Here is a 16,717-nt window from a genome sequence, read left to right as displayed (position 1 = left end):
CTACAAGAAGTAAGCTGTAGACTATTTTCACACCGTCATTGTCAGTTTTGTCATATTGTCTTTCTGCTCTATGTGAATCAGAATCATCAGAAATATTTCCCCCACTCTGGCACTTAGTGATTATGGCTCAAGCTTTGTTAATAAATATTTTTTTCAGAGTCAGAATAAGGAAATAGTGCACCCTGTCACTCTGTTTCCACTTTGGGTGAAGTTCTTTGGCTTGAAATCACTGCAAGTTACACATTAACAGTGAAAATATCTAAACAGCATAACTGTTGAAAATCATTCCAGTGTGTAAACAACTACAATCTGCTTAAAAAAATCTCACAAGCACGATTCAGAGTTATGAAACAGACACCTTTATTGACAGATGAAACTGTTTTCTTTTTAAAGTTGCTCGACGCCTTGCAGACAGGAAATCTGAATTTAAGTCTGGCATAAATGTCAAACTACTACAGATTGGCATTAAGGAAACATGGATGAGTTCCAAGACTTTTGTAACAAACATAGAAATAAGTATCTGTTTTAACTGAGGATATATGTAGAAGGGCATAAAAGGTTACAGTTTGTGCCATAACCATGAAGCAGAGAACAACAAGCATCACTAAGCCACAGCAGTAGGCAACTCCAACACTATTTGAAATTTAGCCTCTGTGATTGTAACCGTAGTTGTTTGTGTGGTATCTGCTGTAAATTCTGTACGCCTCATTCATCTGTACGACCACGTGATTGTAATAATGAAAATAAGGACCATGATGGAAAACAGGACTGTGGCCCCGATGTTGAGGCAGCGGGCAGTGGAGCCGTAGTGTCGGGCGCCCTCCAGATCTCCAGCCACCTTCCGGTCTCTGGCCTGGAAGGACGAAAGCACATTGATTTTTAAAAGTGGATTCATATTTATTCTCGACCTCAAGGTATTTTCAAAGTTGAGCATCGGCACAATCTCATATTCTCCTGCAAAAGCTTTAGATTCATGTTTGCTGTATTTTCATTCTGCAAATGAGATCGCTTACTCTCTTTTCCACCCATTCTCCCTTTTCCCATTCAGAATATAGCTTTCTTTACATAATTGCTGAAGATGAAGATTCAGAGATTGAACATTTTCCAGTATAGTTTGTTACACATTTAAAGTATCTTTTTTTGATCTTTTTTCTTTTTCATAACTTCTTTGTATTTTATTGTTTCAATAGTTCAAACAGAAATCTTTAAACCTATAATATCTAAAATCTTAGAGAAGAATATTCCTTGTCCCCCAACTGCCCATCCTCTGATTGATTCTGGTCACGCACTCAGTGAGGGCTCCGTCTTACTAGTCTGCAAAAACCTTTGTTTTCCATTAACCCTATCTCTCCTTTGTAAGAACTGCTATTCGAGATTACAAGTTTTGCAATAAAACTCTTTTTTCCCCCAATATTCTTTGATAGTTCATTCCCCGTGAAAGAAACTCACCTTGATAGAGAAGGTGAGAGCTGCCCATCCGAGGCAGCAGCAGGGGTTTGAGTACATAAAGCAGAGGAGTGACCAGATGATGTGGTCCTTGGGGGGCTCAGTCTTGATGTTCACAGTGGTGTACTGGACCGTTGTAGGTCCTCCATGCTGTCCATCATATGTCCCCTGTAATGGAACATTCTCAATCGGGTAACCTTCAGGATTCATCGCTGTCAGCTCAACTGTAGTCTGGATTCTGGCCTGCAGGAAAATTATGCAAGAACTCAACTGCCACTGTAAGTTTCGATTTCCTTCTGAAATGTTTTGGCGGTTAGCACAGGTATTTTTTTTCCCACCAAGAGCCAGTGATGAAATGCAACACACTCCTGTTGGCTGTTACTATGACAAAGAACAACCCCGGGTGCTTCTGAGCAGCCCACTGCTCCTAAAATGCATAGGATGGGTTAAATGCAGAGGTTAATTTTCATGTATGTACCTGTATGTATGACGAATGTAATTAAGTTTTTCTTTTTAAAGTTTAAAAAATATAGCACATGGCTTTTTGCAGTCTTATAAAAATCTCCTGAAGAGTTAAAAATACAGCATCCTGTCCATAAAACAGTCCTTTACATTTTGCACACATTAAAAAAAAATACTTGCTAATGAAGAGGGTGCCTAGGGTCTCTAGGGGTGGTGGTGCAGGGTGAAATATGACTACTAGAAAATGAAAACTAGAAAATTACAAATTTACTGACAAATGAAACTAAAACAACTACTGAGACTCAGGCCTCACAGACAGGAAATATCTATTTAATAACAAAGTCTGCATTTAAACTTGACTGCAGACAGCTAGTTATGATTTTTTTTGTTTTTTTGTTGTAAAACAAAATCAAAGTGATTCATTGCACAACTAAGATGATAATCATTTGCCACATTTTGCAATTTATGTCTCCAGAATTTTCCATCTTGTTGGAAGTTATGGAATTTTCTATCCAAGTATGTAATAAATCAAGCGGATAAACAATATTTATGATACTGTCAGACTGTCAGTGCGGTATAAGATGATGTTAACAACCTTAAACTGAGGGCAAACAAAAGGCTGTGTGTGTGTGTGTGTCAAACCCTTGTCTAACAACTAGTGCAAAATATCCTTGCACAAGAAGCAACAACTTTTTACAATAAAAAACAAAAGTTATACTATTTTCTGCATGCTGAATTGTAACAATTTATGTCTAGCAATTACTCAAATGATAAAAATAATTCAGTAAGTATAGGTATATTCTCTTAAAAAAAATCTCCTCACCTCGTCCACACATTACAACTGATCCAGGTGGTCCAACTAGTCCAGGTAGTCCTGCTGCTCCTCTTGCTCCAACTGGTCCAACTGATCCATGTTCCCCTGAAGAGCAGGTAAAAAGAAATTAAACAAGACTAAAAAGCCAAAGCCACACTAGAAAATTTGAAAAAAAATTCATGTTGGCTGGATAAAAAACACAGAGCCAACTTGCACATTCAACATTGCATCATGATACAACTTCCTCACAGAGAAAAACAAGAAAAACTTAACAAGAACCGTCAAGCATGCAACCAAAATCACCGGCAGATTTCATCACTAAGGACCCTTCACACCCACATCACCACCCCTTTCAGCCACTCCCATCTGGCAGCCACTTCAGAGCACCTCTGGCTAAATAGACTGTCGCTACCTTTGAATGCAGCTTTTCACACCGGCTCTCATTTATTTGTGGAATTGTTTGTGTTTTAATGTAATTCTATGTGACTCTTTCATGGATGCATGTCTTTATGGTGTTTGTGAGCCCCTAACCTAAGAACATTTTCTATCATTATGGGATAGACAATAATGTTTTTTGATTCTTAATTAATTTCAGTCTCCCTAGTGGGACGTACATTTTCAAAGGTTGGCCAGATGATAGCTCCAAAGTAATGGTCAAACGGCGGTACTACAACTTCCGTGTCTGTCACGTGATGCCATTGGGCCCAAAAACATTGGGAATGAGACGTCTGTAAATTAGCGGATCATTTTTTTTGAGGTAAATCAACTTCCCACTATGAACACTTGAATAGCCCTTATTTAAATCATTAGGTCCTAAAAGTTGTAAAATGGCAAGGCAAGGTAGCCTTTTTTGTATAGCACATTTCAGCAACAGGGCAATTCAAAGTGCTTTACGCAAACAATCAAGAACATTTCGACAAAGTGCAAAAGAACACTAAGCCATAATTAAAACAGCCATAAAAACATAAAAAAGTTAAAGATTAGAAAATAAGAACAAGCTAAAAATAAAAGCTAGAATAGAAGCTAAAATAGAGTATAACACAAAAGAGTAAAAGATATAGTGCATTATAAGATACTTATTTGGTTTAATAAAAGGCAGCAGCAAACAGGAACGTTTTAAGCTTTGATTTAAAGCTGAAGTAGGCGAGATCGGAGCAAATATGATTAAAAAAAGTTATTTTTATAAAACGGTCGCTATATCGTGACAGTAGTACATGAAACAGGTAACCTGAAAAAATCATGTGCCTCTGTGTCCTCCGGTGCTCCTACCGGCATCTGCAAGATTTCACAGACCGGAGGAAAACAGCCAGTAAGAACTGATCTGGCTGATCAAATATGAATCAATATTCTGTTACGTTAATGCCTATTTCTCTCCTCAAATGTTTTCAGAATCATCTTGTAGTGCACGGTTTATCTGAAAAATTAGAAAGGCCGCCATTGTGCAATCTGGTGAAGGAACGCCAAGTTCTGGTCACATGACCGGAGCATAGCCAATAGGAACGCTCTCTCTCTGAAATGACCTGTGATTTGTCAAAGTCTTCGTCACGGGCTAGATTTTTTAAATACTGAAAACAGAGCCATGAGAAGGAGCAGAAGTCTAGTTTTCTCTCAGAACACTTGAATTACAATATGCTAAAAGGTTATTATGGAATTTTTGCCCAATGATGCCAAAAATATATACTGCCTACTGCCACTTTAAGGTTATGAAAAAGATTATGGTTTGTGTTCAAATATTAATTTAACAACTTAACGTAACATAACAACCATAACAAAACCACTATAGTATAGTTGGGCTTAAAACTACTATGTTTGTACAGTGAAAATGACACTGAACATTGTGAACATGGGACACGAACAGCGGTCTCCTGGATGAAAGCCTTGTGTTTGTTGGACCAAACCACCTCCCCTCCCAACCGCCCGGTGTGTCTCTTTTCGCTATTTAAACTACGTCACTTGCTCTGACCGAATGCAAAAATTGCGACATTAAACGTATCCCTGGTTTGCTGAAACGTAAAATGCAAAACTTCTTTCCTGGCAACTGGGCTGATTTTTCTTTTCCGATGTTGATGAGTGTATTTCTGTCATAAATGTTGTGAAGTGTATAGGAGCTACTGGTCGCCAAATCTGCATGTGCCACCGTCACCATGGTAATGGTGGAAAGAACTACTCCACTGAAGCTAGGACTGTCCATCTCTTCCCGCAGGCTGAAAACCAGCTTTTCAGACTACACCTTGACACCTAGGACTCAATTCCATCTCAGATTAGGGATGTCCATAATTAACCGTTTAACCGTTAACCGACATTAAGCATTTTAACTGATTAACGCTATCGGTTAAAACGGTTAAAAGAAATGTTGATAATTAATTAAAAAGCTGAGTGGCTCATCTCCTTAAGGAGAATAGCTGGTCCACCTTAACAGCCCACATTAAGAGGCAGAGCCGGAGTTGCAGGATACAGGAAGTTGACTACGGTCTCTGGTTCGCTTGAGCGGAGCAGAGGAGTTGAAGTTTCGTAGCATTTATTCACCGACAAATAAACTGTACACACACTGCTACACCTACGTTCACAGCTAGAACGCCACCAACAACCTCACACTCACTGCCCACACACACACACACGGTCTGTTGGGAACTCGCTAAAGTTACGCAGACTACGTGTGCGACGGCGAGCACGAAGCCTGCGGCAATGCTAGAGCTGCTAACGTAGCACAAATACACTGTTTGTTGGACACTCGCTAAAGTTATGCCGGGCAGACAAAGTATCGTTACGCCAGGCAGACACACAGCTGACAACCTGCTAAACTAAACTAAATGTGCGGTGGAGACTTTTACTGGGAAAGTGGCTGCATGTCCGCGACACTACACGCAGCACCATAGCTGCTAGGTTAACACTCCCGGACGGTGAACTGCAGACTCTCGTCAACGAATATCTGTTGTGCTCCTGCAGCCGGTACACCGCTGCATGCGAGGCACAAATCTTGTCGGTTAACCGTTAATAATCGGTTAACGAGGGTCGGTTATCGGTCAAGAAAATCTTTTAAAATGAGCATCCCTATCTCAGATATAAAAAAAAGGCACTTGCAACGTAACTCTCTAACAAGCTGTTTATTTGGGAGGGTTGCACTTCCATATTTTATGACATCTAGCGCTTGTTCCTTTTGAATTTAAAAAGCACAATAATACCTTGCTTTGGCCAAAAGGATCTGCAGAAATGTAATGTAATTCAACATGACTCTAGTCTGGTCAGAAGTATTGTTGGGAGAACGGTTATGGTGAAGTAAATGATACCAACCTTTCTCACCTTTCGTGCCTGGAAAACCTGGAAAACCTGGAAAACCTGTTATTCCCGGATATCCTTTGTCACCTTTGGGACCAGGAGGACCATGAAGCTGACTGTAGCCAATAGGAGCCATCAGGCAGAGGACGCAGAATAGGAGACACCGTCTCATCTTCTGAATGCAGAACTGTAATGTATTTCAAATATAGTTAATAATTGTCCTATTTACAGGCTCCATGTGAAATATTTCATAATTTACAACAAAATGTTGTAAAACAAAATCAAAGTGATTCATTGCACAACTAAGATGATAATCATTTGCCACGTTTTGCAATTTATGTCTCCAGAATTTTCCATCTTGTTGGAAGTTATGGAATTTTCTATCCAAGTATGTAGTAAAGTTATTCAGAGTATCTGAATGACGTCAATCTAGTACCAGTTAGTGATAAACAAAAATGAACTCACAGTACAAACGTAGAGTTATCTGGATGTGTTGCTTCTTCACGGCTTCACGGCAAAGTGGCAAAGAAAATATTTCCCAGTCGAAAATATGAGACATGCAGTTCAGAGTAAATGAAAAGCATGATGAAACATGTTTTTACAGGATATGATCAAAGAAGGAGGAACCAGACCTCCCTCTAGTCTGCAAAATACAGAGCTGAGCAACAACAGATTCCTTTGATTGTTTACCTTCTTCACAGAGCCATGCCAACTTGAAGTTGGCATAAAGAAGTTTCCCATTTACGGAAGTTATGTGCAATATTTTTCAAGCCATTTGAGAATGTCTATCATTTGAGAAAAACATGATAGTTGTCAAGGAGAAGTAGAGTCTACATCCTATGTTGTATCTAATTGTTCTCCAACTGTCTTCATCATTCTGAAACCATAACAACAAATTAGGGATGTCCATAATTAACCGTTTTACCGTTAACCGACATTAAGCATTTTAACCGATTAATGCTATCGGTTAAAACGGTTAAAAGAAATGTTGATAATTAACTCGTCACTTTAAGGAGAATAGCTGGTCCAGCTTAACAGCCCACATTAAGAGGCGGAGCCGGAGTTGCAGGATACAGGAAGTTGACTCCGGTCTCTGGCTCGCTTGAGCGGAGGAGTTGTAGTTTCGTAGCATTTATTCACCGACAAATAAACAGTACACACACTGCTACACCTACGTTCACAGCTAGAACGCCACCAACAACCTCACACTCACCGCCCACACACACACACACACACACGGTCTGTTGGAAACTCGCTAAAGTTACGCAGACTACTTGTGCGACGGCGAGCCTCCGGCAATGCTAGAGCTGCTAACCTAGCACAAATACACTGTTTGTTGGACACAAACAAACAAAGTTATGCCGGGCAGACAAAGTATCGTTACGCCGGGAAGACACACAGCTGACAACCTGCTAAACTAAACTAAATATGCGGTGGAGACTTTTACTGGGAAAGTGGCTGCATGTCCGCGACACTACACGCAGCATCATAGCTGCTAAGCATATGCTAAAACAATACACCTTGTTTCTGTTAAACTTGTATAGTATTTCATTTATTGTTTACTTTCATTTCATAAAGCAATATCTGTGCAACAGTATTAATGGCATGCTGCTGAAGCTGTAATACATTTTTAGTGAGATGGATATACAATATATCACATTAGATATCCCTCATCAGGGATAATTGTTTTGGGAAACTGTTAGACTTAAAAGCAAAAAAAAAATGTTTTCCTCATAACTGGATCCTTGAAGCAGGTTACATGTAGTCCCATGAGGATAGGTTTAACACCACTATTGATTCATTCACAGATATTAACAGGTGTGAATGCATGAGGATGACTTTTCTGCCCACTTATATTTAAGACAGTTACAACCCTTCACTCCCAATATATAAGACATGGGACACATGAAGAACGTTCAATTACAGCGAGACTTGCAATGGATACAAGACCTTTCTATATCTGACAAATGATGTAAGCATTCAGGAAGCAGTCGGGTGTTACTCGCCAGACACCGTTTTCTGACAGCATGGTGCAGCCTGTGTCCTGGATGGATCTGTCTGGCTGCTCTTCTCCCCATTTGGTGAAGGTCAGAGGTCGTTTTTTCATATCGGCCTCAAAATTCCCCTCTGTTTTGTTGTTGTTGACGTTGATCCAGGCAGTTTTGTAATCGTCCCCAAAGAACTGAGTCAGTATGTTGTTCTCCTCCTCGTTCTGGGGCAAAGCCAGCTCTAAGTTTCGTTGGGAGCAGAACTCGACGGCCCTGGAGAAAGAGTCTCTCTCCTTGTAGGACACAAAGTATTTCTGACCAACTCTTCGGACAAAGTCATAGTTTATAGCTGAAAAAAAGGCACGCAAATAAAAATCAGGAATTGCTAAAACACATTTTGTTTGTTCTTCCTCTGACAGTAAAATGACATATTATATAATATATATTAATATATATATATACTGGAAAAACAAAGTTCGGAAACTTGTGTTTGGTGGATTATTTCTCTGTTGTTACAATACTAATTGGCATTGTATTTTACATCGTTGGAAAGCCTGTTTATTTGCCTTCGCAATGATGTCCAACTTGTAAGGATCATGCATTTGTGGCATGAGCAGCACAGCTGATTATGTGGGGAGCGCCTAAGAAAAATTTGCCAAAATGCTCAGCCAATGGTAAACAGTGTATTCTCATAAGGCTACCAGGAAGCCTGCAATGACTGCCCTTCACCGTCAGGCCCGTTTGCGCTGGTGTCGACATGTGGGGGAATGTCATGTTCAGTGATGAGTCCAGGTTCTGTCTGCAAAAGTTGGATGGCAGGGTCAAAGTATGGAGACGACGCGGAGAACGCTATGCTGATTGTTGCGCCGATGGAGTAACAGCTTTTGGTGGCGGAAGTGTCATGGTGTGGGGCGGCATCTCCCTCACTGGCAAAACAAGGCTTGTCATCATTGAAGGCCATCTCAATGCAGTGAGATATCGGGATGAGATTCTGCAGCCAGTGGCGATCCCATATCTCCACAATCTGGGACCTAACTTCATCCTCCAAGATGACAACGCTCGCCCCCACAGAGCCAGAGTTATCACAGACTACCTCCACAATGTGGGAGTAGAGAGAATGGAACGGCCTGCCAAGAGTCCAGACCTCAACCCAATTCAACACTTGTGGGATCAGCTTGGGCGTGCTGTACGTGTTAGAGTGACCAACACAACCTCGTTGGCTGACCTGCAACGAATCCTGGTTGAGGAATGGAACGCCATCCTACAGCAACGTGTGACCAGGTTGGTGACCTGCATGAGGAGAAGGTGCCAGGCTGTTGTGGCTGCGTATGGATCTTCCACTCGCTACTGAGGCTCCTGACATATTGTATTAAATGAATAAAGTGTAAAATTGCCAATATGTCTTGTTTGTTCCTTGTTACTGATAGAGAGTTCAATCATCCAATCCACCAAACAACTCAAAACAAGAGTCAATTCCAACAGGAGAATACACTGTTTACCATTGACGGAGCATTTTGGCAAATTTTTCTGGGGCGCTACCCACATAGTCAGCTGTGCTGCTCATCCCACAAATGCATGATCCTTACAAGTTGGACATCATTGCGAAGGTAAATAAACAGGCTTTCCAACGATGTAAAATACTAATGCCAATTAGCATTGATACAACAGAGAAATAATCCACCAAACACAAGTTTCCAAACTTTGTTTTTCCAGTATGTATACTTTTGTTAAGTATATTTCCTATGAGTACATAAAAAGTAAACTGAAAGTATTCTCTCTTATTTTAAGTTAAGTTAAATATACTAAGATTACACTTGAATAAACTTCTTTTTGGTAAGGGTCACTCCATGTAACACTCCCTTGTAATGTTTGAATGGGATACTTACCCAACTCTAACTTTGTATGGCTGTTCTTTAAGGTCCCAAGGTCACGGCTAATGGAGTCAGAGAGATCTGGATGAAACAGATCAAGTTCAGTTATCAAACTGGCAGTAAATTGGTTCCACATTGTGTCAGATGTACCCTCTACAAATGAAAAGCTTATCTTCACTTCTTGCGCAAGTTCTCTTAATCTTATTCCAGAATTCACTCAATTTTCACTCTTTGCTTTCATGTATGTAACTTGACGTAAGTGTCTAAGGCTGAATGAAGACTGAATGATTAATTGATAATACACATCGACAAACATTAAAACCCGGAAATGAGTTAGCATTTTAGCACTTCTGGTTCCTCTCGTCTGGAAGTCAATGGGTTTTTGGTTGTATGCCTGAAAAAAGATCTCTGGTTAACACAAGCTGAAGAGATATTAACGTTTTGTTCCATGATATAAAATGCGTCAGTAAATATCCCACTTAACAAGTGGCTAAATGAGACTACTAAACGTCATCACGCCGACTCGTCCGCCTTAACAGCCTCGTTGTGTATACTTGTGCTCATGCAACTGTGGTGTAGTTTCTTTATAGCCTAACGATAGCTTTTTATTTTTTGCAATTGCTTTCACGCTTCAAAAATTACAAAACATGTAAGTATCATAAACGTGTGTTTGCCACAGAGCTTATTTTCTGCAATAATCCAAAATCAAATGGAAAAATCCCGTTGGCTTTTTGTCGAGGGAACCCAGTGCGATGCTAACTTCCTGGTTGGCCTACAATCATCTCTCCACTGCTCTATTAAAGTGTTGTTGTTTTGAAGGGGTACTTCAGTACCGCACATTAGACCAATTCGAAAAAGATGGGTCGAAATAAACACAGCCAAAGCCGTGATATCCTGAATTTTAGTCCATAGTACAGGTCAAAGTAGCACTAGGACCAGGAAGGACATAGTCTATAAAAAGGGGTGGGAGGCTCACCTGTGCTCTCGGGACACAGCCTCCACAAAAATTAACCACTAGGACCTTCAAAAAAGGTAGTGTTGTTACAGAACTGGGATGCAGACAGTGTACAAGTGTCCTCCGTTGAGTTTCTATCTAGACCTCTCAAACAACTAGTAAGTCCATGCTGAGGTTTCTTTGTGCGGGACAATGAAAAAACAGACATTTGCTCAAATTGTAGTACTTCTGCATCCTGCATTTTAGTAAATGATAAACAGCAGTTTCTCAGTTGGTGAAGGTAATTTTATAAAATATATGTATATGCTCTTTAAAATCTAGAAGATATATAACCTCGTCCACAGGATATAGCAGGTCCAGGTGGTCCCAGTGCTCCAGGACGTCCCGGTGCTCCAGTAAATCCTGTGTTGAAGAGCAGGGAGGGAAATAAACATAAAACAAGATTAAAAATCCATAGCCCCTAGAGGCTCGTATGTTTGTTGTCTATTTGAACACAAAATGTCTTATGGATAGAAAATTCAGAGACATTTTTGCGTCTGAGGGTTACTTAAGTCAAAAGGATTCATCCTCTGGTGAGCATGAAAGTATTCAGAGATTTGAATTAGGGCTGTCAATCGAATTTCAAATTCAAATAGTTAATTGCGATTAATCACAAATTAATCTGACTTGCCCAAAACTGCATGTGATTATCATAAAGTGAAGCATGTCTGTAAAGGGGAGACTCGTGGGTACCTGTAGAACCCATTTTCATTCACATAGCTTGAGGTCAGAGGTCAAGAGACCCCTTTGAAAATGGCCATGCCAGTTTTTCCTCGCCAAAATTTAACAGACTGACCAAAATACATTGTGCCCATCATAACTTTTGCAGGATTTTGTCATGTAAATCCTTCCCTTATATTTTGAGATATCTTGTGTACAAAGTCTGATCTTCAGGTGGCCTTGTGATCATCACAGTGAGTCAAATGAAGAAACTGTATAAGGGAGGTGACCTCAGAGGCTCTTGGGGCAGTGGAGAGAGATGGATTGCATGATTGTGGCTAAAAACAAACTCATCTGCCTGTCCAACAGGGGGTGCCAGAATTCAGACAAAAGACGACTGGAGTCTTGTAGAAAGAGTGTTCCTCGGAGCGTGATTGTGGAAGTCGATAGTACCCACCACCTGGCCCAGGTGGCCCAGCTGGCCCACGCATCCCAGGTTCTCCTCTGTCACCTCTGGGATCTGGATCCTGACTGTAGCCAGTAGAAGTCATCAGGCAGAGGACGCAGAAGAGGAGAAACATCCTCATCTTCAGAACGCAGAACATCATAATAATTATTTGAGCTATCATTTTTTATTGTTGCAGTACATTAGATCACCAGAGTAGACAACATTATCAGGTAGAGAGAGGTAAACATTGCTGATAACCTGTTTGTCACTGGAATCAGGCTGCATCAGGAATATTGTTTTATCATAGTTTTCATCATATCAAATCGAAGGTGTTCATTTCAGAACTCAGTCTTTGGCTAATAAGAACCACTTATTACAAATTATTTGTCTCCCGTTAGTTCCCAGTTCCTTGTAACGCTTCAGAAAAACTGATGGGCAATATATACAAATGCATTACAGCTAAATTTAATTTCCAAAATGCAAATTAGAATTCTATTACAGCCTATCTTTTGTTCAGCACCAAGCATGCTGCTGTCAAGTAATCCAAAAGGTTTTCATAAAACTAAATCTATTCCCAAATAATAATAAACAGAAAGGAACTCACTGTATAAACGAAGAGTGATCCGCAGGATGTGCTACTTCTTTAGTACTTCCCAAGAAAAGTGATCGAGAACGCAGTTAGAGGGCATGTACAAGAAGTTCAGTCCAGAGTAAACAACGGACTTTGTTGTTTATGCTGATGATGTCATTTGGTCAAGAGTCCAAGAGCCTCCCTCCTCCCTGCAGAGCTTAAAGTGGATGGCTTTTCTGTATTTTCCTTAAAACACACACATACCATTTTCATATGACATTACAAATACGTTTATCTCTGTACCACTGCCTTGACCACTTTAAAATCAAACTGAAATATGAATTATCCTCTCTTTGTGTAAGGAAAGGAAATATCGTCCATGGAAAGAAAGCAACAAAAAAGATCTGAGGCTGACTCATTTGCAAACCATTGTTTTGATGAATAGAAAACATATTCGTTTGTTTTTTTCCTGATATTGACTAAAGCTCACCCACATCTTAATTATCTTAACCTCTTTTACCCGTTCGGCTGAGCTGTGTGTTAAAACACTGCCTTTAAAAACTTCATAAAATTCTGTGGTGGTCTTTTTTACAAACTAAACATTGTTGTCCTGTCTATTCTTCTCTTTCTGCTGTATTTAATAAAGCATGATGGCTCATCTACACACATAAGTGTGACTACAGAAAAGTACCCCTAATAGTTGGCACATTTGGTGAATTTTGCAGTGATGTTACATAAGTTCCTTAAAAATTACCAGATTCACACCTTAAATAATCAGGAAGCATATTCTGTTGCATTTATAATTGCAACAGACTTAATGTTCCAGTTTAAATCACCCCCTGAATACCACAGACACCCCCACCCCGCCCGACCCCGACTAAACCACTAACTACAAGAAGTAAGCTGTAGACTATTTTCACACCGTCATTGTCAGTTTTGTCATATTGTCTTTCTGCTCTATGTGAATCAGAATCATCAGAAATATTTCCCCCACTCTGGCACTTAGTGATTATGGCTCAAGCTTTGTTAATAAATATTTTTTTCAGAGTCAGAATAAGGAAATAGTGCACCCTGTCACTCTGTTTCCACTTTGGGTGAAGTTCTTTGGCTTGAAATCACTGCAAGTTACACATTAACAGTGAAAATATCTAAACAGCATAACTGTTGAAAATCATTCCAGTGTGTAAACAACTACAATCTGCTTAAAAAAATCTCACAAGCACGATTCAGAGTTATGAAACAGACACCTTTATTGACAGATGAAACTGTTTTCTTTTTAAAGTTGCTCGACGCCTTGCAGACAGGAAATCTGAATTTAAGTCTGGCATAAATGTCAAACTACTACAGATTGGCATTAAGGAAACATGGATGAGTTCCAAGACTTTTGTAACAAACATAGAAATAAGTATCTGTTTTAACTGAGGATATATGTAGAAGGGCATAAAAGGTTACAGTTTGTGCCATAACCATGAAGCAGAGAACAACAAGCATCACTAAGCCACAGCAGTAGGCAACTCCAACACTATTTGAAATTTAGCCTCTGTGATTGTAACCGTAGTTGTTTGTGTGGTGTCCACTGTAACTTCTGTACGCCTCATTCATCTGTACGACCACGACAATGGTTATAATAATGGAAATAAGGACCATGATGGAAAACAGGACTGTGGCCCAGATGTTGAGGCAGCGGGCAGTGGAGCCGTAGTGTCGGGCGCCCTCCAGATCTCCAGCCACCTTCCGGTCTCTGGCCTGGAAGGAGAAAAGCACATTGATTTTTAAAAGTGGATTCATATTTATTCTCGACCTCAAGGTAATTTCAAAGTTGAGCATCGGCACAATCTCATATTCTCCTGCAAAAGCTTTAGATTCATGTTTGCTGTATTTTCATTCTGCAAATGAGATCGCTTACTCTCTTTTCCACCCATTCTCCCTTTTCCCATACAGTATATAGCTTTCTTTACATAATTGCTGAAGATGAAGATTCAGAGATTGAACATTGTCCAGCAAAGTTTGTTACATATTTAAAGTATCTTTTTTTGATCTTTTTTCCTTTTTCATAACTTCTTTGTATTTTATTGTTTCAATAGTTAAAACAGAAATCTTTAAACCTATAATATCTAAAATCTTAGAGAAGAATATTCCTTGTCCCCCAACTGCCCATCCTCTGATTGATTCTGGTCACGCACTCAGTGAGGGCTCCGTCTTACTAGTCTGCAAAAACCTTTGTTTTCCATTAACCCTATCTCTCCTTTGTAAGAACTGCTATTCGAGATTGCAATAGTTTTGCAATAAAACTCTTTTTTCCCCCAATATTCTTTGATAGGCAGTAACAGAAAATTCCCCGTGAATGAAACTCACCTTGATAGAGAAAATGAGAGCTGCCAATCCGAGGCAGCAGCAGGGGGTTGAGTACATAAAGCAGAGGAGTGACCAGATGATGTGGTCCTTGGGGGGCTCAGTCTTGATGTTCACAGTGGTGTACTGGACCACTGTAGGTCCTCCAGGCTGTCCATCATATGTCCCCTGTAATGGAACATTCTCAATCGGGTAACCTGCAGGATTCATCGCTGTCAGCTCAACTGTAGTCTGGATTCTGGCCTGCAGGAAAATTATGCAAGAACTCAACTGCCACTGTAAGTTTCGATTTCCTTCTGAAATGTTTTGGCGGTTAGCACAGGTCTTTTTTTCCCACCAAGAGCCAATGACGAAATGCAACACACTCCTGTTGGCTGTTACTATGACAAGCCCACTGCAGGTATGTACCTGTATGTATGAAAAAAATATAGTAGATGGCTTTTTGCAGTCTTATAAAAATCTCCTGAAGAGTTAAAAATACAGCATCCTGTCCATAAAACAGTCCTTTACATTTTGCACACATTAAAAAAAAAATACTTGCTAATGAAGAGGGTGCCTAGGGTCTCTAGGGGTGGTGGTGCAGGGTGAAATATGACTACTAGAAAATGAAAACTAGAAAATTACAAATTTACTGACAAATGAAACTAAAACAACTACTGAGACTCAGGCCTCACAGACAGGAAATATCTATTTAATAACAAAGTCTGCATTTAAACTTGACTGCAGACAGTTAGTTATGATTTTTTTTTTTTTTTTGTTGTAAAACAAAATCAAAGTGATTCATTGCACAACTAAGATGATAATCAGTTGCCACATTTTGCAATTTATGTCTCCAGAATTTTCCATCTTGTTGGAAGTTATGGAATTTTCTATCCAAGTATGTAGTAAAGTTATTCAGAGTATCTGAATGACGTCAATCTAGTACCAGTTAGTGATAAACAAAAATGAACTCACAGTACAAACGTAGAGTTATCTGGATGTGTTGCTTCTTCACGGCTTCACGGCTTCACGGCAAAGTGGCAAAGAAAATATTTCCCAGTCGAAAATATGAGACATGCAGTTCAGAGTAAATGAAAAGCATGATGAAACATGTTTTTACAGGGCATGATCAAAGAAGGAGGAACCATACCTCCCTCTAGTCTGCAAAATACAGAGCTGAGCAACAACAGATTCCTTTGATTGTTTACCTTCTTCACAGAGCCATGCCAACTTGAAGTTGGCATAAAGAAGTTTCCCATTTACGGAAGTTATGTGCAATATTTTTCAAGCCATTTGAGAATGTCTATCATTTGAGAAAAACATGATAGTTGTCAAGGAGAAGTAGAGTCTACATCCTATGTTGTATCTAATTGTTCTCCAACTGTCTTCATCATTCTGAAACCATAACAACAAATTAGGGATGTCCATAATTAACCGTTTAACCGTTAACCGACATTAAGCATTTTAACCGATTAATGCTATCGGTTAAAACGGTTAAAAGAAATGTTGATAATTAACTCTAAAGCTGAGCGGCTCAGAGGAGCGGCTCGTCACTTTAAGGAGAATAGCTGGTCCAGCTTAACAGCCCACATTAAGAGGCGGAGCCGGAGTTGCAGGATACAGGAAGTTGACTCCGGTCTCTGGCTCGCTTGAGCGGAGGAGTTGTAGTTTCGTAGCATTTATTCACCGACAAATAAACAGTACACACACTGCTACACCTACGTTCACAGCTAGAACGCCACCAACAACCTCACACTCACCGCCCACACACACACACACACACACACGGTCTGTTGGAAACTCGCTAAAGTTACGCAGACTACTTGTGCGACGGCGAGCCTCCAGCAATGCTAGAG

At 40.0% G+C, this 16,717-nt stretch overlaps 3 protein-coding genes across 3 annotated transcripts; all 3 read right to left on the bottom strand.

Moving 5' to 3' along the window:
- Positions 1-336: 336 nt before the first annotated feature.
- Positions 337-6,920, bottom strand: LOC141766794 (dispanin subfamily A member 2b-like). Its single transcript, XM_074633955.1, has 3 exons — positions 6,464-6,920; positions 1,450-1,689; positions 337-853 (listed from the first exon to the last, which is right to left on the bottom strand). Exons 2-3 carry the CDS (start codon positions 1,654-1,656, stop codon positions 710-712), a joined length of 351 nt encoding a protein of 116 aa, XP_074490056.1. The 5' UTR covers positions 1,657-1,689; positions 6,464-6,920; the 3' UTR covers positions 337-709.
- Positions 6,921-7,519: 599 nt separating this feature from the next.
- Positions 7,520-12,873, bottom strand: LOC141766786 (mannose-binding protein C-like). The gene is made up of 5 exons (XM_074633947.1): positions 12,564-12,873; positions 11,969-12,098; positions 11,146-11,214; positions 9,873-9,938; positions 7,520-8,335 (listed from the first exon to the last, which is right to left on the bottom strand). Exons 2-5 carry the CDS (start codon positions 12,096-12,098, stop codon positions 7,953-7,955), a joined length of 648 nt encoding a protein of 215 aa, XP_074490048.1. The 5' UTR covers positions 12,564-12,873; the 3' UTR covers positions 7,520-7,952.
- Positions 12,874-13,762: 889 nt separating this feature from the next.
- Positions 13,763-16,026, bottom strand: LOC141766789 (dispanin subfamily A member 2b-like). Its single transcript, XM_074633949.1, has 3 exons — positions 15,837-16,026; positions 14,886-15,125; positions 13,763-14,276 (listed from the first exon to the last, which is right to left on the bottom strand). The coding sequence occupies exons 2-3, from the start codon at positions 15,090-15,092 to the stop codon at positions 14,064-14,066; spliced, it is 420 nt and encodes a 139-aa protein (XP_074490050.1). The 5' UTR covers positions 15,093-15,125; positions 15,837-16,026; the 3' UTR covers positions 13,763-14,063.
- Between the last annotated feature and the right edge of the window lie 691 nt (positions 16,027-16,717).

This window comes from Sebastes fasciatus, chromosome 4, assembly GCF_043250625.1.
Source record: "Sebastes fasciatus isolate fSebFas1 chromosome 4, fSebFas1.pri, whole genome shotgun sequence".
NCBI lineage: Eukaryota > Metazoa > Chordata > Actinopteri > Perciformes > Sebastidae > Sebastes > Sebastes fasciatus.
The sequence above is the reverse complement of the archived record's forward strand: the minus strand, read 5'-3'. Positions and strand labels throughout refer to the sequence as shown.